Source organism: Atractosteus spatula, chromosome 16 (assembly GCF_055471065.1).
Source record: "Atractosteus spatula isolate fAtrSpa1 chromosome 16, fAtrSpa1.hap1, whole genome shotgun sequence".
Taxonomy (NCBI): domain Eukaryota; kingdom Metazoa; phylum Chordata; class Actinopteri; order Semionotiformes; family Lepisosteidae; genus Atractosteus; species Atractosteus spatula.
The window spans coordinates 4,394,123-4,422,031 of NC_142721.1; the positions used below are offsets into that span (position 1 = coordinate 4,394,123).

Genomic DNA, 27,909 nt, shown 5'->3' on the forward strand with positions numbered 1-27,909 from the left:
AAAGCAAGGCATGGAGAATATTAAGCAAGCAGCAGCATTTTGAATGATTTGGAGATGTCAAGCAGGTGATGCAGGAAAATCAACTAAAAGAAAGCTGCACTGGTAGAGCCTAGAGAGAACAAAGGCTTGGACCAGGAACCGGGTATATGCACATGTTGTTAAGAAAGGTCAGAGCACTATACAGGAAACAATATGGTAGGAGAAGGAAATACATCAAAGGCAGTGTTGGTTTTTGACCGTAGCAGTGAGAGAAAGGGTGACAGAATCAAGAGAAGCAGAGACGGGGACTGGGGGTAGGAGTCAGTTACAGCACTTAGTGGTTAAGAGCAGGCCCATTAAGTCATTATAATTCCCCTGTTGCCCTGTTGCCGTGGCAGTTTGGCTCTGTGTTTATTGACACAGAAACAAGGGAGATAATTTGCTGACAAAATAAGATCATACCCAGCAATCTATGTGAGAGAAGTTCACATTCAAGAATAAGTGTTGAAAGCTGTTTGCTCGGGGGCCTGATTTGCATGGCTAAAGGGTTTCAGACCCGTACAGCTGTTAAGCTCATACTAACAGGTGTTTAACTCTGACCTTGACCAGCAGACAAAGGGAGAGAGATGGTACACAAACACAGCTGGTATGCCAGTCCTGCAGGTGGTTTGATTCCAGTGTTAGAAGCCACAGGTAATGTCAGGCTTTGCTGAGGGTCTGCTTTTTTAAGTCTGATGCTCCTGCTGACAACACAGTTAAGCTGTGCATAAAAAACTACTCTCAAAACAGTTGAAAGTACTCATGGTGTGTGTGTCTGTGCCGCATGCACTAAAATGCAGATATTTTATCACAGAAACAAGCATATATACTGTGAATGTGGTGCTTCAGCTAGCATTCATTTCTTATTATCAAAACGAAACTGCCATAGAAACTGAATAACCTGCACAGCAAATCATCTGGACTGCTTGTTTGAAATAGCTTGTTTACGTTCATCCATATAACTTCTGATAAAGAAAGTACATTTTAACTAGAGAGATAAAGGTTAGCACTGTGCATGTCTTGGTATGTCTACAAAACCACATCCTACCCTGATATTAAACAAAGGGCAAATGGGAACATACAAGGAGTTATGACTATAATAAATCAAGGGGGATAATCAAAGGAAGGAAGTACCATTCTTTACTGATTTCATTAATGCAATAAAACTGATAGTAAATAGTAAATGATAGTAAATGTTAAACACTGCTACACTGTGCTAAATCGTAAAGGAAAGGAAGCCGCATAGAATTCCACTAATGATCAATAAGAAAGTCTTGGGCATGATTAAAACAACTCTCTGAACTTTCACAGCTTTCTCAGGGAATAGTTTTGCATTAAAACCACACATTTGAAAAATAATTCAAAAAGAGTATCCTGGACTATCTTTAAACAATAAGGAACAACATCCAAGGTAGAGAGTTTAGGCATCAGGGTGTTTTGCGAACATTTTCAATGCCCTTGAACAGATCCTCCTTCCTTCCTGTCCTTAGTGTCAGCCTAAATATCTAACGCAGATTCCTTGTGTATGTGGTGTGGGAGCGAGGGCTTTCTGCTCTGACTGTCCTTCACGGGTAATATTGTCTCAAAACCCGATTCAGTCAGTTCGCGAATCATTCTTATTAAATGTATTTTAACACTTCTGTGTTATTAACTGCATTCCACCTCATTAGAAAAACAAGAAAGGCCTTGTTGATTCAACTGCAGTATTCTTAATAGATAATAACACTTTGGTGTAAATTTTTAGTTCTTTTCAGTCATTCAGGTCAGGGGTAGCCAAAATGCATCCCAGGGGTTCACTGCACGTTCTTGAATTCAGCCCCCGAAACTGCCTTCCTTCTCCAGTATTGTCTTTAATATTGACTTGTGTCCAGGGGCCCGATTTGCTGGCTGAAGGGTTTCAGACATGAGCAGCTGTTAAGCTCATCCCAACAGGCGTTTTACACCGACCTTGAGCAACAGACAAAGGGAAAAGGACGGTACGCAAACGATCCGGCCCAGCCAGCAGGCGAGTCAATTCCCATGTCGGAACAGATAACAGATCATGAGAGGGCTTTGCCGAGGGCCTGCTTCCATGCTCCCCATAGTGGTCGACCCAGGAAGTGAAAGGAGCTGTCTGTTTCCGGGGGGAGATGAGCGGAAGGGAACATTTCCTTGGTGATGCCAGGGCGCCTCTCCACTCAAAATTGTGAGAACTCAGTTTGGTTTTGAGGTTAGCCCTCCGGGTAAATACCTGTAGTTAAGGGCATTTAGGTTCAGTTGTGGGCAGTTTCCTTTTTCTTTTAGTCATTCGTCTTTAGTCAAAAGACCAGTGGGGAGATGTTTTGGTAACTCCTGACATACAGTAATATAGTGTTGTCGTTCACCTTTCTAGAAAGTGTTCCTTACTCTGCCCATTGGACCACTGGCTGTGGACACACTGGGGCACAGCAGGGTGGAATTCGGTTCTGTGATGCTTTGGCCCACACTGCTCAGCTTACTTATTCCTGTCAGTCATAAAATATTAAATATGTAAAAGAAAAGGAAACTCCAGATGTTTTCAATAATTGAAACATAACTTACAAAAATGTAGTTTTGTGAAATTAAGATGCATTTTCTTTTTAAAAAAAGTGTGTGTTCACCTGTTTGAGAGGCGTTTTTGACATTTATTGCTTCCAATGAGCATCATTTGCCTTGTGTCGAAAGCACAAATACACCCGAGGAAGTGCTGACGGCTCTGGCCTGGAGTGGAGGAGTTCTCTCTGAGAAGAGGTGTCAGGGGAGGAAGAGAAACAGCAGATAAGGCTCCAGGACTCAACAAATTAGACTTTCAGATGTGCTGGTGGGAGGGGGACCATGCAGGTCATGTCCAGGATAGACCGAAATAGAAAGGAAAATAATAAGACGCTTGAGCTACAAGTCTGAATTAAAGACAAAATGTTAGTTTAGTGGTCATTCCATGGCTACTTAGCCAGAGGCATCACCTGACTTCTCAACTCTTTCTAGAAAGATTACCCAACTCGAAATACTAGTGTGTTTCTTTCTGGCAAAGTCTGAGATGACCCCAAAACTCCAATTTATTTTACCTTAAGTTTACTAGTTTATACTTTTTCACTTGTAAAATAAGCACGTAAATCCCTCTGTAATCTTTTTTTTTAAAATTCAACATTCCACAATGATATTGAGGATTGAGAATGATGGTTTCACAGCAAATACTAGAAAGGCTTGATTGGACACTCTGAATGGGAATCCTATCCTCTGCCTTGTGATGCTAGAGTCGCTGGTGTTGAACCATCATTTTAAAGCATGTAAAAGCACTTGTTCCGAATGTGGGTCGAGTCCTGTAGCCCACAGCCCAACCTGGAGGAAGATACAATGATCAAATTGCCAACAGGGTGACGTGGGCAATATTTGGCCGTGACCTTCTCTCCCTCTGGTGGAAAAAATGTAGCCTGACTTGTCAAGTGCTTGCAGGCTTGTGGAGACGTCAGTGAGACGTGTGCCTCCCATGTAGCTGCTGCTGCAGTCCCTGCCTGGTGGCAGCGGGGATTCGACAGGTGGACACAGCGGAGATGTTCTGCAGTACCTGGGTGGTGAGCCAGGACAATAGTTAGTGGTTCCAAAGTATGAAGCAGAAGAAATGGTCCGTTTAAAAAAAAAAAAGAGTTAATTGCAATCTTTAAAGTAAAAAATAGCATGACATTTTATATGTGATTGAAGTTATGGTTGAGCAAATATTGGTAAAGACCTTGATAAAACTGTAAATGTTCAAGTCATTGTTAGTGGTAGTGGAGGGAAACCACACAGACTGTAACCCTACCCTGTGTCTTTTGGGCTAATTGAAGCTAGAATGATTTATGCCTTCTTTATTACTGTTCCAGGGCTACAGTAGGTGTATTATGCCACAGACCCATAGCAAGCACTAAACTACATCCATTCATGAATCACTGTTAACAGCACAGCTATTCTGGCAGCCTGTCATTTCAAAATTGGAGGTGTTATCATTTAACTCATCCTGAGTCAGGGTTTGGCAGAACGAGCCTGTGTCGTGTTCTTTTCATTGCCATGGCGATCACACAGCCCTGGAACCTAAACAAAAAATCAGTAACGTGTTCAAGCATAAAAAGCAGATGTAAAAAAAGGCCTTTCCCTCCGTGAAGAGCTGCCCACTCAAGCTCTAATAATTGCTTGCTGTAGTAATAACAACCCAGGGATTAAATGTTAATGGACTGAATTCAAAGGAACAGAAATCACTGATGAGCTGCCAAAGCATGAGGCCCTCACAAGAATGAGATCCTACTGTAGGAAAGGCTGCTGTCTAGGCAGACAGTCAGAAATGGGCTCCTCTTGAGAGGGCACAGAGGCCTGGTTAGCAGATGGTGAAACATCCGGTTAGGTAACCCAGTGAAGCTTTATAAACTGTCTGTGCAGCTCAGCTTTCCTCAAATGGCCCATGTTACTGTGTCTGAAATCTTCTAGTACATCAGTGAAGCATTAGGATGTTCTTATTCACTCCTGCCATGTCTCGTTTGAAACCACTCCTGGTGTGTAAGAAAGAACTTTCTTTTTTTAGCATAGCCGATCACTGCTTGATTGTTTACAAAATCCTAGAAAAACCCACTACAGGGGTTTAGAAATCAATGTTCCCGCAAAACAGGGACAGAAGATCACATATGGGATCAATCCAATCAGAGCTCCAGACATTCCTCCAGGAATCCGAAGGGAATTGGGAAAAGGTTTTAATCTAAAAAGATGCAGATGAATGCAGTCATGCTTCAACTGAAGCAAGGACAATTTATCATTGTTTCATTACAGATAATGTATTTCTGAAATCACAAAGGCACCATTATGATCTGTTTAGTTACAGACAGCTGAAGCTGAAATCTCTGAATCAATTCTTCCTTTCCTGGAGAATCAGCAAACTTTTTTTCAGCAATTGGTTTGAAATAAAATATGAAGCTGGAATACAAAGCATGTTGATTGGCCTCAATATATCATGTTGAACAAAAAAAGAAGGGTGTTGCAGATGGATGGCCTTGGCTGAACTCTGAAAACAAATCCAAACTGACACACAAATATTGGAACAGGTGTCTGCATCTAATTTCCCTTTGTGATCTGGGAATGACCTTCTTTCGAGAGAGAGGGTGGTATCTCCTGCTGCACGTGGTGGTCACAGACTTTGTCTTGTGATTATTAAGTACTTTCTTTCCTAGTCAAAGCAGCTTATGGAATACAGTCTACAAAAAGTATTAGCAAATGCCTTAATGCCTGTATTTCTCAGTTGCAGAACCCATTTTTAAGAGATTGCAATATCTTCAATTTAACCGAAATTCAAATTCAGCTCCCAGTGTGCTGAGGTGATATTCTGTTAAAACCTTCCTCTGTGAGCTCCGTTTTCTACTAAATGTATAAACTGCTTAAAAGTCTCTTTAACATGCAACAGGTTTCACATGTCAAATATTTTCCACAGGTTTTAGAGATGTAGAGATCAGAAAGATCTGGACCTAATTCATCCTGGAGTAAAGGTGCACTATTTTGCTTTATGCTGTTCATACAGAGCAGAGAACATTTTTGTTCTCGTTGGTGATTTGTGCTTGATACAGTAGAATTTCATCTACTGTATTTCATATTTCATCAAACTCCCTGTGACATTTATTTTAACATCGTTTCGCATTTTTCTTTTTTATACCGACCCAGATTGTCCTGGCTCACTGCACCCACTTGGGAGCTGCCCAGGGAGAGCTCTGCACTGCCTTACAGGAGAGTCAGTACCGATTGGAGCAGTGTGGCATGTCCCTCAGTGACATCACTGAGAGCCTGCGGGGACACAGGATGTCACAGGAGTTACTGTTTAATGAGAGTGGATAGAGAGCCCTGGCAAACTAATCCCAACCCTGCTCCCAGCAGGAATCCTGGTTGACAGGAGTTGCATCTGGATCAGACAGCCCAACCTGTACTTAGAGTGAGGATGTTAACAGGTTCTGTCACCTGGGAGCTTAGGACATATGTTTTCATTTTTACACAGTAATGCTATAGAATAAGGTGACTAGGAAGGGCCTTAACAATCAGTATTTACACATGCGTAATGGAGATTTTCTGTAAGATTGTATTCAAATACAAAATTGAACGAGATTGTTTTTTTTGGCTTTGGTGTTTATGTACTGTAAGTCCTTCCATAGCTTCATCTTAAAGTTGCAGCAGACAAGCTTCTGAATTTTAAGTCACTGCCTGAAAACATACCAAAACTCTATGCTGTGATCTTATTTTTAACGGGGCTGCTGTGTGTGTCTATTCAGTATTTCCTAAATGTTTCCAGTAGTGAAAAACTGACCGCGACTTCCCCGAAGCGAACATAAAGAATGTATTGCTGAAGGTACCTCAGTGTCACAAACAGACATATGGGACAAAGACAGACGATACAATTAGAAAATGGTCTGCTTTGTGTCGAGTTGGGCCCTACCCATACTGCTGATTCACAGGGTAATTTTGTAGCTTATGTCAGGTTTGATGACTGTCAAACATCAGTGCTGTTCTGGAGCCACTTAGGGTGCTGAGCTGCAACATTTCAAAATTCTGCTTGTTCAATAACAGACTTATTAATGCCAGTGTAAAGTACATGACAGTTTGTAGTGGGTAATCAATCACATTTACCAAACAAGTTAATTGTCTCATTTTTAGATGATCTTCCTCATCATCATCATCCTTTCTACAAACCCATAAAGCTAAAAGGTTACATATTGCAGTGTAAAGGCAGACCTACCACTGTGGCTAAAATTTCAGCAGATGATTGAGCTGTGTTTCTGTATAAAAAAGGGTAAAAGCACAGCATGGAAAGAGTAGAGCAATGCAAAATGTCAAGACATCTTTTGAGCTGTCAAAGGCCTGAGTAAATCACCACACAAATTAGGAAAATACTCCAATGTGTATGAGCTTTCAGGCAAATTCAAAAATCAGTCACCAGTAAGTTCAGTGTTGGCCTCCAGCGCTTCAGGGCAAGCTTATCAAACTGCTACCCTCCAAGGTTACGTCCTCTGGCTTGAATTCCACTCCGATATTCTCAGTTCTCCGATAGGCTCGGCGTTTCAAAACTTAGTTAAAATATTTAACTATTTTCTAGGCTGACTGCCATTTAAATCGACTGTGGTAACCTGTTGGAACTGTTTTCTCCCAGGCTTGGGAAAATAAAACCATCGGGCAGACAAAAATCAGAAAGGCCAAGAAAGTCCATGAGTGGAGGATCGGAGGGGGACATTCCCGGTCTCGTGAGAAATGTGCAAAACCTAATTTTAAAACTGTGGGTCCTGGGATAAGGCAGAACCTACTGGTGGCATGAGAAATTCTGTTTTCAGTCGCAGTGTGGCAACAGCACTCTAACCAGTAACCTTGATGCATAGGTCTACAGCTTTTGGCTGGATTAACTTAGCTGTACCTAATGTAAAATGTACACACTGAAGAAGTGGAGTTTAACAGTTTTAATAGCAAAACACAAACACCTCCTTTTGGACAGATTGAGCTGTCGTAAGTTAAATATCATAGCACCAAACATTCAATTTTCCACCTCTTTTGCCATTAATTCTGTGCTAGCATCCGGCATCTCCATGTTCTCAATCAGAGGTGGCAGCACTAACGGCATCTTGATCTTTCAGGCAGAAGTCAGGGAAGATCACTAATTCAAGTCAACGTGGATTACTTTTCATTGACTTTCAGGCTGTGCATAATTCCTCAACAACAAAATGCAATATCTGAACGCTGCCTGTGAAAACAGGCCAATTCCTGGAAAACTGACCACAGCTGAGGCCTGCAGGATGTTTCCTGGGTTATGGGAACCAAATGCTACATTCCCACTCGTCCCCAGAGAAGAACACCTCCTTTCAACACAACAATGGGCAAGCTTGTCCAGAAACTCCACAGCTCTGTTAGAGATGAAATTGTGAATTGAGAACTAATGTGTGCGTCATCAATCCACTGTGCTGAATATCCCTACTACTACACTGGCTGATGCACACTCCTTAAATTTATGATTACTGAAACTGTGGTACATTTCTCTTTAAAAATCTGTTTAAACTTGGGATACGACATAACTGAATTTTCTTGTTCTCCTCCACTACTGCAAGAATACACCTATCGAGTACATCTGTGCCCCTTTGCTTCAGATCCAATTAGGGCAAACTCTTATCATCAAACTAATGCTGCGACAGCTAAATAAATCATAAGAAATAACCAGGAGCTATTTGAAAATCATAGACAACATGAGCAATGCAGATATTTGTTCCCTCATTTTGATGCGTGCATACCCCAGCAAATCCACGTCTTTAATATCTCATGTATAAGTGTGAACAGGCAATTTCAATTAATTGCTCAAGCTCTGTGCCAAACATCTATGAGCTAAAGAGTATTTACTAATTCTACAAAAAGGACATCAGTGCAGAACTGAATGAAACAAGACAGAAGTGGCCAGAATTAAAACTAGAAAGTTCGGTGGGACTGCAAATATTAACTGCTGTAGAATCAAGACTTGACTTTATGAATGAAGTGAATTTAAAATCACTAGTATCTTGCTGTCTTAACTTGAACCCCTGCAAATCAGCACATAAAAAGACTGCAGCCTCAGGGCAGTGCTCCTTTACTCAGAGTTGGTTGTCTCCCATGCAACATTAATGTAAGCCCGAAATCGGCACATCATTCTTAACGAGCTCTTCAGGTGCTGCGGAACCCAAGACCTAGAAAAGCTTCCGACACAAACAGCCCTGTTCTCTGTGCTATATAAACACAGGAAGTGGATAGCTGGACAACAAATGATACTCCAATGTGAGATCAGAAATTATTTTTATAGATTTCAAACCAACGCTCAGTTTGTAAAATATATATAAATACACTCAAATTCACATAAAAAACAGACTATTCATGTTGCACAATTTTTAATAGAATATTCTAGTTATTCTGTACAAATTGAAAACACCATATTGAGTAACAAATTGTGTAGAACAAGGTAAGGCCAAAACACACGTCTACATACAAGGGCATGGTGTTGTGACTGGTAACCACTGAATTTCAGCCTTAGCTTAACTGTTTCTGTTACAGGGAAGAGCTGCTTAAAACAATTTAAAAGGTGCACTTTTGCATGTAGCTTTCAGTAGGGGTTTGAGAAATGCTATCCCTAGGCCTGCTGTATTTTCATGGTGAGGCCTAAATTCATTCAGAAACTTTACTGAGACTTAGAAAAAAACTAGATGTTCTAAAGACCTAAGGGATATTATAATGCATCACCATTCATCAATTCATCACACTTTTGAGTAGTAAAGATGACAGTAATTCGTTTTCAAGCATTTCAGTTTATGTAAATTTGAGCTACTGTACAAGGTATTGCTGAATGAGCTCTCCATCTCTGTCAATCCACAGTCTAACACCTGCTCATGCTGAGAACTACAGCACTCCAAAGCTTACCAGTGAATGGACGTGAAAGTCTACAACTTGGTCACAAGTCCAGGCATGCGTCTCTATCCATCAGCTGGTGCATTTCCAGCTCCTTCCCGTGTTTAAGTCTAAACATTTTTTCATTATGTATTTTACACTAAGTTTCTAGAATAAAAATAATTTGGCAAAACTTTATACAGTTTGTTATTTGCAAATGCTTCGGCAAAGCAGCAGCTCCACATTATGGATATTTAACAGGGGGAAGGCGTGGGGCAAAAAAATGGTTTGGATTTAACAGTGGATGAACCCCTCGCTTGCCAGAGTGCTATTAAGATGTGCAAAACAGTTCTCATTTCAATCAATACAAAATCCAAACTAGGAACAAAATACATAAATAACTTTACCTAAATATGTGAAACACTGGATTTCAAAATAAAAACATGACATGAGTAAATATAAGTAGGCAATCCCAATGACATGAAGAATCGTGTTAGGAGGGACTTTAAAACATCGATTCTTAGCATACAAAACCCCTGAGTAACCTTTGATGTGAGCAAGTGGATAAGTCAGAAATCAGTAGGCTAAAATGATTCCTTTCACAGGGGGTCTGGAATGTGATGGTGCTGTGAATCCATCTGAAGAAAGTGACCCAGGATGTAGGTTGCACTTCTGTACTGCCTTAGTTCCCCAAAGTTTGAGGTTTACACTGTACAACGTAAAGCAAAAACTGCAATAATCTGGGAAACAAATGTCATGCACCTTAAAACATTTTTGTGTCTTTTTTTAAAGTTATTTTGACGATTGCTTTGCAGTGAGGGATGTATTCTGCAGACCGGAGAATCGGGTTGGATCTGGGTGGCGTGGCGTCTCTAGTCTCATGGCAGTGGGAGCTTCAAGTTACTGCTGCTTGCACTCAGCAGGCTGGGTGGCTTCTTTCTGAAGCGAAAGAAAGGGGGAAGAAACGCATCAAGGAAGCTGATGGGAAGAGTCGGGATTTTTCTGAAGGGGAAGGAAAGGAAAGAAAATCATCAGGAAAGCTGATGGGAGGAGTGGGATTTTCAAAGCTTAAGCGGATATGGAGGAGGCCACAGTGTTAATAGTAGCTTGAAACAGGGGAGACATCACTCATTCTGTCACCTCAGACAGGACGCAGAAAGCAGCTGAGAAAAGAGGAGAACCTTTGTCGACACTATAAAATCACCACAAAGTTTAAGGTCTTCCTTGTTAGAGAAAACACTGCCTCCTGGTCTGAGAAAGAAGAAACTGTTCCGGAGATGTGATGCCTACTTCCACTCTTAAAAAAGACACTCTGGAGAGCACAGCCAGGAGAGACAGCTGCAAGTGAAAAAAAGACCTGTTGCACACAGGCTCTCAGTTCCCAGTTTAGAATGATTTTTGCTTACTTGGCCAATTAGGATCTTTTCTGACAGGAAAATATTTTGATTTAGGTCGCCAATCAGCAAATCAAACTATAATCGAATCATAATGGACAAAAAGTGGGAAAAAGAGGTGGCAATATCTTCCTTAAATGTGGTCTTATTACTGCTACAACAAACCACAAAGGGCTCACAAATATTACAGCCCTTTCATACTGTGTGCTTTTCCAATTTCAAACAGCACACATGGCAGCACTACAAAATCCTTAGATCCTACAACCAGGACGTCTGGGTGATGCCATTTAATCATGCAGGCTTTGCTGTTAAGGACACAGCACAAGGAGGACAGCTACATTCAGACAGATACAGGGTGAGACAAAGAAATGATGAAGACCGGAGATGTCCATTTTCTCCCTTACCTATAGGTTTATGAAGTGAGAATGAATTATGCCTATACAGGGGGAGTAAGAAAGAAAAAATAATCATTGAACACCAATTTATAAAGATAGAATAATCAGTGAATGCTGTTTTTTTAAGGAAGACAAAATATGTCAACATAGATTTCTGCAAGTGAAAGAAACTGATCAAATTCCATACAATTGATTTAATTACGTCCTGCTGTCTTGTGTTTTTACAGAAGCCTTAGAGGCTGTAGTCTTCTAAATAATTTCATTTCTGCATTTATTATTACTCACAATTTGCCAGATGCTTTTGTCCAACCTGAGATCCCTTGGTGGACTTGTTGATAACAAGACAAGTCTAAAGCAATGTAATCAAAACAACTAAATTATCTAATGATCTAAAACCATGTCTGCAATGAGCTTAGCTATTCATAAATAACATGACCAAACTACACAGTCCTGAAACACATATTTCACTGGAACACATTTTCTGATTAAGAAAAATAAAAAGGGGGTATGAAGCAGGATGGACAGACACGCTAAGAAAGCATATTTCCTACACATATATTTTCTATGCACATTTGTAACTACCATCTATTCTACCTAAAGCAACTAGTAACAATTGGTTCAACTTCTACCTTCCTGATTCAGAAGGAATAAATCTTCTGTACAAAGATGAAAACAGGAATCAATATACGCATCAGTAAATTTTTCCTTTATTTCATCTGCAGACTGACTGGCCCTTCCTACAAGCCATGATTCTAGAACCACTGATAACACCTTGTCAATCTGTCTCATAAGGATTAATGACAATGAATTAGAAGTAGGAGAATGGATATTTAGCCAAATCAGAAAGGTAACCAGCCTAATCTTGGAAATTCGTTCAGAATTAGGGAGAAATTCCAGGTTGCTTAGGGAAATTAAAGCACTTTGAAAACTGACCTTAGGATCATAGTCGGCCTCGTCATCTTCTTCTCCCTCCTCTTCATGGTCCTGTATGAAGAACAAAAAGGGAATTAAAATACATTCTGATTCACTGTACAGTGTAGCACCTGTTTATGGAGACTGAGCTCTTCAAACAGATAATCAGAAAGCTGAAGAACAAGGCAACCACACTGTGCTTTTCCATCCTAAACCCAGGTTTGGTAACGAATTACAAACATGACATCATCCGAACAGAAAATCACGTCGGGGAACTATTTTTTTGCAAGTCTGTAAAACTGGGACTATCAAGAGGTATTGAAGCACCTCAAAAAACAACACCACTGGAGCAAAATGTCTGAGCAATAATTAACTATTTCTGCAGCAGCTGTCTGTACAGCATAAATACCCCTATTGTATTGCCGAGACTCCTGGACTAGAACATCAAGGCTTCTGATTTAAAAGAAATCCCTAGGATGGACTTCTAAGTAACCCTTGATGTCACACTACAGCATAAATAGTGAAATAGCAACAATGTCAGTTAACATTTATTATCATGCAATGAATTTGCATGCAATAAATAAATCCAAGTTTAGTTTTCAGTTTTGATCTAAATGAAGATACACACCTGATCGGTAAGGTATGAGAAATAAAACAGATCACAGTTCTGCAATATTCACATGGAATCTTCCTTTTTAAATCCGTTGTACTCACCTCCTCTTCGCCTTCCTCTCCCTCCTCCTCTTCGAACTGCAAAAAAAATATATTTTTTTAAACCCCCAGACAGCTGCAGAAAACGCAATGGCAACAACAGCAAGTGCAGTGAAGGTCAACACCTACGCTCTCATCCTCCAAGGCCTCTCCAGTAAAATACAGCACCGCCCGGGGAACTATCCGCTCACGGAAAAAATGGCCAATTTCAAAATCCGTGGCTAAAGTGAACTCGGAGTCTTCATCCTGGAAAACCACAGACATCATATCAATTTGAAGAACAATGAGCACATTTAAGAACAGAAATCACAGCTGCTCTACAAAAGATAGAATAAACATTATTCAGACTCAACACATTAAAAGTAAAACAACTAATCAAATTAGTCAACGCATACTTTGGGTGTAACTGCTTTAATAAAAAGGTAACATTTATTCATATTAACTGCTTAAAGTAACCTAAAATCCAATTGTTTTTTTCTCAGTTAAACTCTTTAAAATGTTTCTAGCATTGTAACTCACAATGTTGTAATTTTAATCACCCACAAAAAAGTATTTATCCACTTTTTGTAATTAGACATCAGAGATGTCTGGACAGCCCTACGCACGTGGCTCTGCGAGTGAACACCAGAAGGGCGAATCTCACACTGAATCTCCTTCAGTGTGAAATCAAACCCAAGACCTGTTATCGCCACCCCGATAGATCTGCAGAGCCCGTTCAGCGTGCACCTTGTAGCTGACACATCCATGTGTAGCAGGAATGCCAAAAGGTGTGCCAGTGTTAAGCAATCATAAATAATCCCAAGCCACCACCCTGTTTGAATCTCTATAAAACACAGTCCACTCAGGAACTTTTTCAAATGTTACTTACCAAAGCTTCCCCGTCTCCTGACACTGCAAGACAGAAATTTGTTTTTTTGTGAATAAGAAATTAAAATGTTAGACAACTGCTGTAGAGGCAATACAGCAAAAAGCACATGACCTAGTTTTAGAAGGGACAGAAGCTTCCAGCTTGTCCCGGAAGCTCAGGGCGCAAGGCAGGATTACATTCCGGACAGCAGTATGCTAACAATAATGTCTTTGGAAGGTGGGTAAAAACCTGAACAAAGCTCACACATATTCAAGCAGAGCACACAAACTCTACACAGAAGGCATTTCTTCTTCGATGCGAAATCAAACCCAAGGCCTGTCATCTAACAGTCATCTTAGACTCAATCTATATTCAACCTTGATGACAATCTATATTTGTGTTTGTGACAAACTGCTTCCAGTTTTATCCAAGCCACTGCAAGATATGGAGAATTTTCTCAGCCACAGGACCAGTGCTGAAACACATTCAGTCTCTCATTCATCTTTGACTGTCAAAGAAAGCATGACACAATTCACACTGTGGCTGACAACACTGTTTAAAGATAAAAAGAATCTTGATTCCACATCCTATGGCAGAACAGTTTTTCCATACATACTGTAGTGAGAGGCTTTAAAAACACAATGAAAGCTCTTACAGTACTCATGTGCTGATTTTGATGTATCTCAATATATTTTTGAACATTTTTCTACGATTCTTGATTGGAATCACAAGAAAAAAAAACATATAGTACATCAGAAAAGCAGATCGTTTTTAAGACACGAACATGAAAGCCCACATCATTCTATGTAATGACAAAGTGTTTCACTTTAGTGAGTTTAGAGGTTGAATGTGCTGACGTACGTTCGGTAAGCAAAAGATCCCAAGCACTTGAGCAAATTTATTCAAATCTGTAAGACCGCTTGGCATCTAGTGAGTGCAATTCATGAATGTCATTTCTGAACTGTCACAACTTCCCCACACTTTAAAGCTGACCGACCACATTCCACATGGTTTAGAGCTTAGTAGCAGCTACATGTGCTCACTGTCAAAGCCACCACAGCTTCAAATTAAACAATGAGTCCACATAGTGAGGTCCATAAAAAACATAAGATGAGAATTTTTTTTTTATCCGACAATCTAATTCAAACTGTATCTTACAAGGCTTTCAGAGTTCAGCTAATCAGAGCTCATGTGACAGGAAGACTGAAGTCCCCTTCCACAGGCCTTTATCAGTAAGGGCAGGAATGCTGGCTGGGAGCCCAGGTATCTAGCAATCTGAACATGTGACTTCCTCTGACTTTGAAAAGGTGAGTGCACAGAATTACCGAGAATTATGTGACTGCACGCATTTCCAGTAAGTCCTCATATTTCTGTATGGTATTTCTCAGGTCTAATCACAGCTGCTAATAAGACACCTTGACACACTCAACGTGCACATTTGACACAAAGGGATTTTCTCCAGCTTTTACACACCTACTCAAGACTTAGCCAACAAGAGTCCCTTGAACTAGTATGTGGGACACTAGCCATCATCAGATATAGAGTAATTCAGCACTACAGAGAAGCAATAAGTCTCAGCCTTCTGCAACTGTTAAGGAAGTATTTAAGAGCATATCAATCATTCATATGTAAAAGACATGAAACCTACTGACTCATTAAGAGCATTAGAGGTCTTTTACAGTATGATGTTAAACGTGTGAAGCAAGTAAAATGAGATTTACAAAAGGATGCAAAGATTTACTGTCAAAAAGTGCTCTGAAAGTCACTATAAATCTGTATGTCAGCATCACTACATTAGATTACTTCTGTACAGAGGTACAGGGGAGGTGCTACAGTAACTTTCAGACACTATCCAATAAGTATGTGCTGTTCTACAAGGACAGATGCCATAACAAGTCATATGAAAATCATAATTTTTTAACTTTAGCCTGACGCCTCATTTACATCAGCCTTCAGTGGAAATGTACAGAGCCACTGGGCACCAAGACCACATTTCCTGATGTCACTTTACAGTACAACAGGCCTATTAGATTGCTGTGTGGCAACTGACCTGAAGAAAATGTGTGAATGGCATGGTGACGTGTGTGAACTGGAGCGTCCCATTCCTGGCAACCTCGAGGGCGTAGGCCCACCTTGAGCCCTGAACTTCTGCCTCTTGGGTGAGGCTTACTAGCAGGAATAAGCCGCTTTCTGGCAAGGGCTGGATGGTGATAAAAAAGTGGGGTTGTGCTGCCACCTGCTGTCATGTCACTTAGAAAAAGGGACTAGTATACAGAGGCCTTGCTCTTTGAAAAGTAACGAATCCTCACAAGACAGCTGGGCAGCAACCATGTGGGAAACTGCTGAACTTACTGAGAAGCAGAGAAAACTGCACAGCCATGGTCACTATCACCAAGTACAGCCTTCCAAACGAACACTGCTTCCTTACTGGACACCGAATTACTGGAGGGCATTTTTATCCTATGGAGACCTTCATATCCGTCTTCTAGACCATTAAATAAATGAGGAAATATTGAATATTTATATATGAAATATATATGAAATATGACACATTAAAAGATAAAATGTATAATACCATCAACGTGCCACAGAGCTTAGAATATGCTTAAGAGTAAAATAACAGTGACAGGAATTCAATATGCATAGACCGAGAAATTAACTGGATTTCATTCAGGTAGCTGGAGCCTCAGGTCTCCTACCTACTGACCTCTGTCTAAGGCAATTTCAATAACAGGCTAATTATAACCCAACAGCATGAAGGTGACCATTTAAAACCGCTTAGTCATGTACCAGTCATGTGTCATTGTAGATGACAAGGCAGCTGTGTGTTTAAGCGCTCCTGTACACAGGGTTGGAGGTACTGTGAGCGCAGTGCCTGAGTGAGCCTGGCTCTGCTTCATTAGGAGCCCTGTACCTTTGACAGGGTTGAAGAAATTGAAGAAGGAGTCGTTGGGCACTTGCTTGACGACGGTCCTCACTGTGCCACGGCCCTTATGCTTCTGCTTCTTCTTTATGGTTTTCACAGTCACATCCTTGCCTTTCTTCCAGTCAATCTCACAGCTACACAGAACAGGGGGGAAATTCCATTAGGGCTGTGAGCACAGCCAGACTGGTTACAACTTACTCACTCCACCTTCATGGCTATTACAGCGCTCAGAACAGGCAAAGGAACAAAAAGTGTACGAAAAGTCACACTTTACACTGACACCCTAAGAATAGATTGTAATCTATTTAAGAAATACAAAATGAGTCTCTAAAATATTCTGATAAGCAACTTTACACTTAATGAACCAAAACAACTACCAATGGTAAGCTTTACGGAATTTAAGCCTTATGTTTTTAATAAGCCTTATGTTTTTAACACTGTTAAATCAGAGAGTCCTGATGGCCTCTCATGGATTAAGCGAACATGAGTGTTTGCAGATTGGCCAATCTCTGTGCTGCGACAAAAGAGAAGACACTTCCTGAAGCCTGAGTACCGATCCTGACAAGACACATTTTCATTCCCACGGTTACTCGGGTGACCCGGCCCACTCCTAGGAGAAGCATGTTCAAGGGGCACCCTCTGGGAAATGACAGGTCTTTACTCACCCGTCACAGTCAACAATCTCTGGCCCTTCAAAGGAAAATGGGTCTGAAGGATCTGGCTCAGACTTCATCTTGTAGACCTTTGTTAGAACAGTGTTGTTGAAGTAACTGTTGGGCTCAAAGTGGAACTCCAAGGTAAAACTCTACAAAAAAAAATGAAAATCCACACAACGCATAAGAGTTACAGCTTCTCATCATTATTTGCTGATTGGTTTCACCTTCACCCAAGATGACTCGTAAGGGTCACAAGACTTACAATGCTTTAAAAAAAAGGACAAAACAAGTTTAGCTGCACATCAATCTATTTACATTAAATTATAAGTCTTATCTTGTAGATTTTAAAAAATGAATTAAGCAAAAGGATCTTCAAATCAGGCATTCAAATAACGAAGACAATTTAAGGTTTGCTTAAGCGTTTCCTTCTTGAAAGCTCCACAAACTACATCATTTTATTGAAACAATGACAAAAACTGCAACTGCAAAAGTTAAGCAACATCACGAAGTTACTAGTGCTTGACGTTATTATGAAATAACCTGCACCTACCATCGGCTCTCCTGGATCAGAAAACTTCACTTTGATGTCTTGCAAATGTTTCAGAATTGGCTCATCATGTTCCTAACAAAAAGAATGGAAAACAAGTGATACTCTCATCTATTCCATTGATGACCTTTCTGCCAAAGCATTTTGAAAATATAGCTAAATGTACTGAAATTAAACTTGTAATAAGTCCAGTTGTGAATGCTCTCACACTACAATGAAAGAACCTTCAGGATAAAATACACGAAGACTGTACATTTTAGTAATTAAGATTTCCTCAGTTAAGCACACACAAAGACACAATAGAAATTAGATCACAAAACTGAGTTCCTTCCAGTGATAAAATTCTCAAAAGCAGGGATTGCTGATGTGGATTATTATGAAATAGATTTGACTGCCTAGTCTTGGAACCACCACAGAAGACCATCTGAGGACTGCAAGTTTATTTTTATTTAAAAAAAAAGGATTTGTCGCCCTGCAAAAAAAAAAAGATATTCAAAATTCAACATCCTTTACAGGTGTATACAAATACAGAAAAGAACATGGACAGTTGACAGAAATGCCAAAGTACTTATTAAAAAGAAGAGTGCAAGGGCGATCGACCCTGCCAGTGACCTGTTTCAAGCAGCTGACGTGAAAAAATGCTGATGTTTCAGCTGATGTACAGACGCCGAGCCGCAAAAAACAGCCCGCTGTTCTTTTCACAAACTACGCAATATCCCCATGGCTACCTTTTCTTAAGCAGAGATAAAAAAATGGATTGTTACAGCAGTAACAAATATTTCTTCCGTTTCCTGTAGAAGCTCCTCTTAAAAAAGGCAATCGATTCTTAAGAAATTACAAATATCATGCCTTTTGAATGTAGTGGGAAATGACAGCAGAGACTAACATCGTGTCAAAGTGAAAACGAAAAATGCTATATAATGCCTTTTGAAAGCTCCCAAAATACATAGCTGTAACGCTTACAATGTGTGCGTGTTAATGGAATACATATACCTTCAACAATGCGAAAAGCTCAATTTTTAAATACTACTGCACCCCAACAGCACAGCAAACACTGTCCAAAGTACAAATGTGCACTGACTTGTAGTTACTCTACATGAAAACACTAAGTGTTACAGGATGCAGGGCACCTGCTCCAAGTGAAATAATTCAGTATTACGCAAACGAAATTCACTGGCAGAGATGACACTTCATAGAAGTGGACAACTGTTTATTATGATTTCCATAACTGGCCTCACTGACACTATTTCACTTAATCAGGAATTATTGTGAGATGGACTTTTATTCACTTAAGGAATCTGTTTCAATGTTTTTGTGCGATACAAATCATACAAATTACATAAATAAGGATAAGGTGGAAACCAGTGAGACATGCTTTAGGATCAATTTACTCATCACCTCTTTAAGAAAAAAAGCTGCACTTGCTGCCAGTTCTGTAAAACTCTTTATTCTGCTTCTGCAGCTGAGGAAACGTGCGCCTTTACTTTGGTAGTCCTGTCTGTACTGACAGTCTAAATCCCCTAGGTGTCAGTGTTATTCTAACAAAGGGCTTCATCCTATTTCCACAGTAACAATTTGAGGAAAACAATCAAGTAACTGGGCAGAAACAACACTTAGTACACTAGGGTGCAGAGTTAGAAGGGCAAGCCTAAAGAATATGATAAAAGAAACATGTCTTAGCATCTCAGACAAAAAAGAAAATGGCAATACTACTTCATAATGAACTGATTCATGGCAATTTACTCAAGTTATCTACATCTCTAAATAAATTCCATTTTGATTTAGAAAAACAGAGTAAAGTCTCACAGAATGTCTTTTTACTGCAGAATGTGACTTTTTTCTGCTAACAGCTTCATTTTCTCGCACAGAATTACATAGTGTTTCCTCCTGTAGAGTCTCCTAAGAACTGAAGGTTTCTGCCAGATCTCAGCATACACACTCCTTACTTAATAATGGGTTTCCACAAATCACCCTGCAGCTCTCCTCTTGAAACTGAAGTCTGGCTTTATGTTATTTCATCTACATGTACAGTCATATGTGTTCTAGGGATGACTCTTCTTTAAAACAACTATCCTCAACTCGTTAGCCTACAGAACAGGACCCAACTTCAGAGCGACAGCAGTTGAAGTTTTTTTGGAAGAGTTTTAGAGGCAATTTCTGCCTAAAAAAAAAAAAGATGTGCCCTTTAACATTCTGCGATAACGCTGTACGTTTAGACTGGTTCAGGCCTTTAAACTAAAGCTAAAGAGACGAGGAACAATTACTTGCAGCAGGTCGCTCAGCATGTCCACGCTCCGGAAGATTGTGAGCCAGAACTCCGGAATGCCCTGCGGCTCCTCTTCCTGGGCCGCGTCCGCCTTGTTCTCCTCCACGGTGGCTTTCTTCATCAGTTCGTCCTGAGGAGGGAGAGGAACGCGGTCAGATCTGCACCGCAGCAGGTCACTGCGCAGCTCCTTTCACCTCCACTGGCGCCTCTAACAACTTTCCAACAGTCAGCAGCAGGATGCGCTGCTATCAATGCCTGCTTTTACCTTAAAAAAAAAAAAAACACTGTACACTTAACCTGACGGACACTTACGAGTGCTTACAAAAACAGAGCCAACTACTGTTTCATATAAATCACACTAAGCAGTTCAGGTGGGGGGCTGCGTCAGCACGCGTAGGCTGCAAAGGAACAAGTAATAGGTTCATTCCAGGCTGAAAAGAGAAGAGAGAAAACACAACGTTTCGGCTGTGAAGCCTTCTTCAGGTGTAATCACAAGAAGAACGTCTAGACATAGGCTGTGGAAATACAGATTTACTCTAACACGTTTAATCAGAATCCACTGATACAACTCTTCCAGAAGTCCCTTAAGATAGGGATAGCACCCAGGAACTTTAGAATTGTAGATGTATTACATGAAAAGGCTGAAAAAAGTCAAACCATGTAACTATAGACCAATAAATCTGACTTTTTACGGCATGTAAAGTAATGGAAACGGTTACAAGAATTAAACTAAAGCATCACCTATACGGAAATAAAAACCTAGAAATGGCATGGATTTCTAAAAGACAAGTCTTGTCTAACTTCTGAAGAACTCTCTGAACAAACAACAACAGTAACAGATACACACAGGGCATACAGGAATGCGTTTAGATTTCGAGAACCGTTTTGATAGTTTCCCATAAAAGATTAAGATTCATACTTCAGGCTGTGAGACGGAATAAGGAGTGAATCCTCAACCTGGGGTGTTGTAATTGGTGAATTAATGAAGTACTGCAGAGATCTGTATTAGGACCACAATTCTTTTTAATTTAGGTCAATGATCTTAATTCTGGAATAGTCAGTAAACTAGTCAAGTTTGCAGATGATACCAAATTAGGAGGAACAGAAACACTGTAGAGGCATCACACCCGTTCTCAATATCGGAATACCTCAGATGCAACACAGGTGCATAGATGTTTTTTTAACATGACAGCACCCACATTTCAATATTATTAAACACATTTGAGCTTCATTTGAGCATTTATGGGTAACTCACTATTTTTTCTCTCATTTTAATTGAAGATGGACACTGTAAGATCAATAATCAATACACAGATACTAAGAAACCTAAAGAATACAGTAGTTTGTTCCACGCACTACATTACCAGCGAATCTTGCCTAGGATTGAGGTTTGATTACAATTACAATTCTGCCTACAAAAAAAAAAGCGAATGACGTCTAACACACTCACAGCTAACTCCTCCTCATCTTCTCTGTCACTGTGCCACTCACACTCCTCATCTGTGGGCTCCACTCCTCCAGTGACCACATCTCGTCTCTGCAGGAAAAGACACCAGGGAGAACAATAAGCTCCAGGTAAACGGTAGTTTTGAAGGCTTTCACTGATCATTCATAGAAAAAGCTGCAGTGTTTCAGAATTCTTCTCTTAATTAATGCCGCAAGACAAACATGCACTGTGCTCTCGGAGAACTACATTTCCACCATACAATTTCTGGCATTGAGAAACATTTACTTCAGGAAGTAACATCTTGCATATGACAGCCATTGAAGACTGCAGAGCAGGGGAGAACCATCTTAAATGAACAATGATGTTTTATCAAATAAAGCGCGCCAAAGATCTGGTCTATCATCTAAAAAAAAATGGGCATAGTAAGGATTACTGTTACCCTACAGCATTTGCCGTTTTTCTCCATTAGCACTGTTCCCAGCTGTGGAAATAGCCACACTCGATGTAAGGCAGCAGGCCACTCGTTCTAGTGGGATGAATATAGCACTGGAATGGAACCTGGGGTCAGAGGTCGCTGCCAGAAGGTTAACCAACAGTGCAGAAGTGAGGCACATCAAACACATCAATCATCCCCCTACCTGGTCAAACAAAGGCTGGTAGAGGGCCGCGTACTTTCTCTCCAACTCGTGAACTTCCTCATAAAACTTGGCTTCTATGTGTGCACACTTGACCTGCAGCAGCTTCAAGGCATTGACTCGTCTCTTGACCGACCTCGGTAAACTGCAGCAACAAACAAAGTTCTCATCAGCGATTCCTATCTGGACAGTCCAGTGCTGAAACAACCAAGAGGCTCCTTTTGTTTTCTTCCTCTTTTGGATTATCAGAGGAAAGGTTAATTAAAAGGCATGAAGTTTTAAAAAAAAAAACATAGTAAGCTCTGGTGATGAACCACACGAAGTATGTTCTTCAGGATTTTGAGGTCAGATGTCTGTAAAGCAGCGATGACAAATCTCTCACCCCTACTATCTGACCGTCTTCAGCATTGTTGGTCCATAAATCTGAAGCCAGCAGAGTGCACTGTCATCATGCTATTCCTGTCCACTCCGCCAATTACTTAAAGACACGCTCAGGACAACACAGTCCCATGAAGCTGTGTTATACAAAGAACTGAACTTAATTTCTCTCTCTTTTGCAGAAGACCAATGTTGAATACAAAGTAACAGGCTGGGGTGACGTCAGTCCCTTTCTGAATCTTGAGCATCTCGGGTTTCTCTCAAGTTCACTCTTCTCCGGGGCGTGTGACAAGTGTGTGCACAAAAATAAACTTGGTTTGTCTTAGACGCAGCTGTAGCTGGAACCCAAATCAAACTTTTACCTTTAACCTGTGATAAACAATTCCAATCTGGCACTTTCTGATTTGAAGGCTTTGTTATAAATAAACCGTATAGCAATAGTAGAAACGAGACATGTTTCAGAAGTTCAGTATAATTGATACTGCTATTAAAGCTATATATTTTAAAGACTGCACTCTAAATCCATTTGTTTTACATCAGCACTAGCTTTCGCTCTGTAATTCAGTGGAGTTGGAAGACTGGGAGTTGAGGGTTTGAAGTTCACAACACAAACAATGGGATGGCCCCGTGCCGACTTCAAAGCCAGGCTTTAACAGCGAGCACTGCAAGCAGATGCCAAAACCCCGGCCCCCACTGTCACGTGAACTGACCAGAACTGCTCAACACTGGGATTTTCCAGAGAAATTAGTGCCTCCTGAACTGAGGATTTGGTCAGAGATGTTGTCATCTCTGTTCATTCCTCTTCAATCACATTAAGAAAGAAAGATTACAATGAATTATGTATCTTGACAGTTTTTGTTGGTACCATGTTCTTCATCTCGGAGATGTCCTAGGTTTCTTTATATTCCATAGGGTGTTCAGGAAACACTCAGGCAGGTTGTATAAGGGGTTATGGACTTACCAGTTTACTGTTTAGTTCACCAGTGACACAATGAATCCCTTACCTTTCAATGATGGTGGAAGGAGTGTGGGACACACTGTCAAGTCTTTCCTGAAGAGCTGCCAGGGCTTGAGGATTCTGCATAACTTGATCTCCCACCTTGCCTACCCAAACAAGAGGAAAGGACAGGATCACACACTCATAAAAGATGTCCATCTTCATCCAAAAAAAAACAGAATAAAAGAATTGCACAATGAACACAGTTCACACCGGGAGTGAGAGAAACCAGTTCAGCTCCCTGACAGGTCTAACCACCCAGCTCCTGCTCCCCCTCCCCCTGAGGGTCTAGCCTCTCTTACACAGGCCGCCTCATCTCAAAAACCCAAAAACACAATCAGCACGGCTGACAGTGTAGGAGGTGAACCTGCTAGTCCCTCGTCACCCACCGGCCCCACCTGTCCCCTTGTCAACTGCTGCTTGCTTTTCATGCTACACAAAAGTGGAGAGTGGTGACCTTTTCAATGACACCTGGGTACAGCGCTGCCAGGGAAGAAGCAAAACCAGAAGCATCACGAGTGCTCCAGAAAATAAGACTATCTTCATGTCTACAAGGCTTCAAAATGAATTGCTTACCACGCAACTGACATTTAATTACTCAGTCCTTTAAACAGTATCCCTAACCTACAGTAGGTCACGTTCAATGGAGACAGAAATGGAACAATTTTCATAAATTGGGAAAATCAGTACTGGACTCCATATATACAAATTATCCGACGTGCACCGAGTCTTTTAGCATTCATATGCACACTGCAAACTTCAGCATCACTGCTTCACAGCCTAACAACTTCAAAACTGCTTTATTGATAGTGATGGCTAACAATATTCATATTAAATCTAAAAGGTTGAGAACATCCCTGCAGGTTAATGAACAAAAAAATTCAAGGCTGCAAACAAAAATTCAAAAATCAGCTTATTTTGAACTAAATATACGGCAGCGTATTATTACTGTTTAATTTCAAGTGTTCAAGATCGACCTTTTTAACAGGAGTATGCAGGCCGAGTCTGACCCTGCTCTAAGGAAGCTCTGTTAACTAACTGCAACATTCAGCAGTACTGCAATTGCTCCTCTGGGGAAATGATTGCATAATAAAATCCACTTGTTTGTTTGCAGTAAGGGCACATGTGACATTGAGAGGCATCAGGGAAACCCAGGAAACAAGCATCTCTTATTTGTTTTACCCAAATTTCAGATATCACAATAGGAACTGGGTTGTGTCTTTTTATTGCCTGAATACGCTGTGCACATTGGATTCCATTACTAACTACAAGTTTTATGCTAATGCTGTGAAACGGCCGCAGTTGTATAAAACAGTAAAATAAGTCTCTGAGTTAGTCTGATTCACATGGCCCGCCAGGACAGACCGAGGCAAGTTGTTTTAACACCAAGCAAGGGCTCATCCACAGTAAGCGTCCTTGCTGGGAGAGCAGGTCGAACTGTGACCAACAGAAAGTCCCAGCCTGCTAACCTGCTAGAGGCCTGCAGAGCTGCAGTTACCCCTGCAGCAGATGCTGCAGGTCTTCTGGCCGGGGAATGTGGAGTTAGCAATGGCTCAAAGGAGATTCTCCCACGATCAAAATCGTTCAAAACAATGGAGATCCAAACTGTTTTGAGCAGGTGAAAAAATGCTTATGCAGGTACACAATAAATGTTTGCAACACATGGGATGGTACCTAGTACAGTAAATAGTATAACATCATTTGCGCTAGACTCCAGGCACAGGCTTAAACATTAGTTTATGCAAGTGAAGAAATAATACCCAAAGTGATTGGGCAAATCTTACACGAGTGTGACAGAACAGGTGCTTGGCCTAGACTCTCGCACTTTCACTGCAGCTAGGCAGAGAATGCACAGCAGGGCACCCACAGCCTGCTAAATTCCCTTCCAGAAACTCTAGATCCCTACTAGAGAGCTTCATGGGTCCACAGAGAGAACTGCATGTGGAACTTGTTGAGAATTAAATCACTCCTCTGAGGTTGTGCTGCAGCAGGATATCCATGCAAATTTGGGTATTTTGAATGTGACTTGTGTAAGATGTGCTTTCCATTCTGTGTCAAAGGGTATAATATTCCAGCAACCACACTTGGCTCGGTTTCTGCTATGAGACATTTCGAAAGAATAAATCAAACCTACAGTCAGGGTCAGGAATGATGGGAGAACAACTATAGCCACCTGCAAGTTTGAAAACAGCTATTAGAGACATGGGTTAGAGACATGTGGATGATATCCCAAAGGGATTTAGATCATCCTGTGGAAAAGAAAAAAAAACGGACTGAATTGCTGTGATCAGAAAGCCCTGACTTCATCTGTCCTACTCGCATGCAGGATGCAACACGCAACACAGACTACAGTGGCTTTTCAAACCAGATGTGCTCCACTGCAGACAGCCATTCCCCTTTCATGTTTTTTCCATGACACTGCCATGTGAAGGGCTCATACAAAAACAGGGGCACCTTTTCAGACCAGCAGACCACCTCTTTCCATCCGGGTTATGACCAGAAAAAAAGGTTTTGCAGGAAGGACCTGGCAGATACTGCTGGAACCCTGTCAGTTGCTTGAAAAACGGATCAGAAGGATCACCCACGAGTGCAATATTTACCTTTGACTTCATTCTTTTCTCCCTCCATCGCAAAAGCTGGGCCACGTCTGACTGCAACAGAAGACGAGACTCATCAGCGGTGTGAACAAAACAACCTCTATGCTCTACCAGTACATAAAGGAGAGATCTATACCCCATGCTGTTATTATTTATGCAATTAACATTCTTTCCTATAGTACAGTGCATCTCATGTGCTGGTGTTATTTCAGCATAAAATATTACTTGGGATTTCAGTACAACAAAATTTCCTCCTGAAAAATATCATCCTTAAGGCTCAAGCCAAGGAAGTCGGGTGAGGAAAGCAGATCCGGCCTCCTGAACAACAGCGAGTGCTGCTTCCATACAAATCTTACTTTCAATACCAACGCAAAACCGTGCATAAAAGATTCATCAACAAACTCGGAATTGGGTTACAGTGACATTCAAACATATATAATTTCTCTGTTTATTTAATGCAGTTGCACACCTACAAAAAAACTGTATTCTCAGGTTAAATATACGGGAGAAAGGCAAAATATTGAGCATGATTTGTAACCTTGGTGTCAAAAGTACAAAACAAAATCAGGTAAACTAGAAAACAACAGTTATAGACCTCAATTTGTGCAGCAGAAAAAAATCCTTCAGGACATAAAAGTTTCTCTTCAGTAATTAGTGAACAGTGTGTCCGCTTTTTTCGACCGCAAGCACTTCATATGTGAAACCAGTGACTTTTACAAAAGTTGTACGCAATACAAAAACAAACCAAAGACGCGTAATGACATTCAAGAGGTGGTGACAGCAAAAATAATAAGGATACAAGATCGTTTCTGATGATCTCCCCTCGGCATTTTACTTTCAAAAAGTTTTAAACAATACATTAAACGTCTAATTAAAAACCATATCACAAGACGGACGCAGAGCCTTTCAAATGCAGCCAGCTTGCTACGAAACAACGCGTTCGTGTGTCCAAGCCCTGCTTCCAGTTTTCACTTGAGCTGAAATATAAACTTTGTGCCTGGCTCGGTATGAACAAGTCGGCTCAGGGCAGCGGTTAAAGCGTCGCTTTTCACCCTCGCTGGCGACAGCCACCGCCGCTCGGCTGTCAAACAGGAGGGCGACACTTCGCCGCGTCGCGATTAAAAAGCATAAACAATCCCCCCCCCCCCCCCCCCAACAAAAAAAATAGCTACAGATATGTTATATATAAAAACTGGCAACTGTCTCCTGGAAGAGTCGTGTAATTTCGACCTGCGTGCGCCGGTTGGTTTAAACTGCGTCGACGTGAAATCGTCTTACTCAGCCAAGTAACTCAAGATGCAGAACTTTAAATCAAATGCAGCACAAAACGGCCCGTCTTCAGCCCGCCTGCACGGCACAGCCGCATACACGGACGGGGATCGGCGGCGGGCTTCGTTATCAGTTTGTGATCTCGATTACGCTTCCGACAACGCATTCAAAGTCAGTTTGTCAGTGTCCATCTGAAGTTTTTTTTTTTTTCCTCCTCTCTCCCCCTCGGTGACAGGCGCGCCTGTTTCTTTCACTTAAATCCCCCACATGTGCCTAAATAGGTATTTCGCCAACAATTACGCAGCAGTTCTCTCTGATCTAGTCTCCCACTGACGTCCCTCTCCGTTCAATCAGAACAATAATTTACCACCCAAATCAACGACATTTTATTTTTTTTTCCCCCGCAAGATCGAGTTTTTCTGCCTCTGTATTACCTCAGAGCTGCTCCCCTTCTTTTTCTCACGCTTCCAGCCGCAACGAAGGGTCCTCACCCCGCACTAACGCCGCCTCTGATTGGCCGAAGCGTC

The 27,909-nt window shown here is 41.0% G+C and overlaps 1 protein-coding gene across 2 annotated transcripts; it reads right to left on the reverse strand.

Moving 5' to 3' along the window:
- Positions 1-8,895: 8,895 nt before the first annotated feature.
- On the reverse strand, positions 8,896-27,897 carry nap1l4a (nucleosome assembly protein 1-like 4a). Of its 2 annotated transcripts, XM_088935133.1 has the most exons (15): positions 27,817-27,897; positions 26,117-26,167; positions 23,524-23,623; positions 22,145-22,286; positions 21,510-21,596; positions 20,058-20,189; positions 17,797-17,868; positions 17,256-17,395; positions 16,579-16,724; positions 13,686-13,708; positions 12,947-13,063; positions 12,821-12,856; positions 12,128-12,178; positions 11,204-11,235; positions 8,896-10,344 (listed from the first exon to the last, which is right to left on the reverse strand). In XM_088935133.1, the coding sequence occupies exons 2-14, from the start codon at positions 26,142-26,144 to the stop codon at positions 11,230-11,232; spliced, it is 1,080 nt and encodes a 359-aa protein (XP_088791259.1). In that variant the 5' UTR covers positions 26,145-26,167; positions 27,817-27,897; the 3' UTR covers positions 8,896-10,344; positions 11,204-11,229. The 2 variants fall into 2 exon arrangements, with proteins under 2 accessions (XP_088791259.1, XP_088791257.1); XM_088935131.1 differs by lacking the exon at positions 11,204-11,235.
- Between the last annotated feature and the right edge of the window lie 12 nt (positions 27,898-27,909).

What these genes read in the sequence shown, in the direction of transcription:
- nap1l4a (XM_088935131.1), bottom strand. Translation starts at nt 26,144, where the DNA reads ATGGAGGGAGAAAAGAATGAAGTCAAAG. An exon ending in ACCAGCCTTTGTTTGACCAG is followed by an intron (nt 21,597 to 22,144) that starts GTAGGGGGATGA and finishes CTTTTCCTGCAG; the next exon opens with AGACGAGATGTGGTCACTGG. An exon ending in AAGATGAGGAGGAGTTAGCT is followed by an intron (nt 20,190 to 21,509) that starts GTGAGTGTGTTA and finishes CTCCCTCCTCAG; the next exon opens with GACGAACTGATGAAGAAAGC.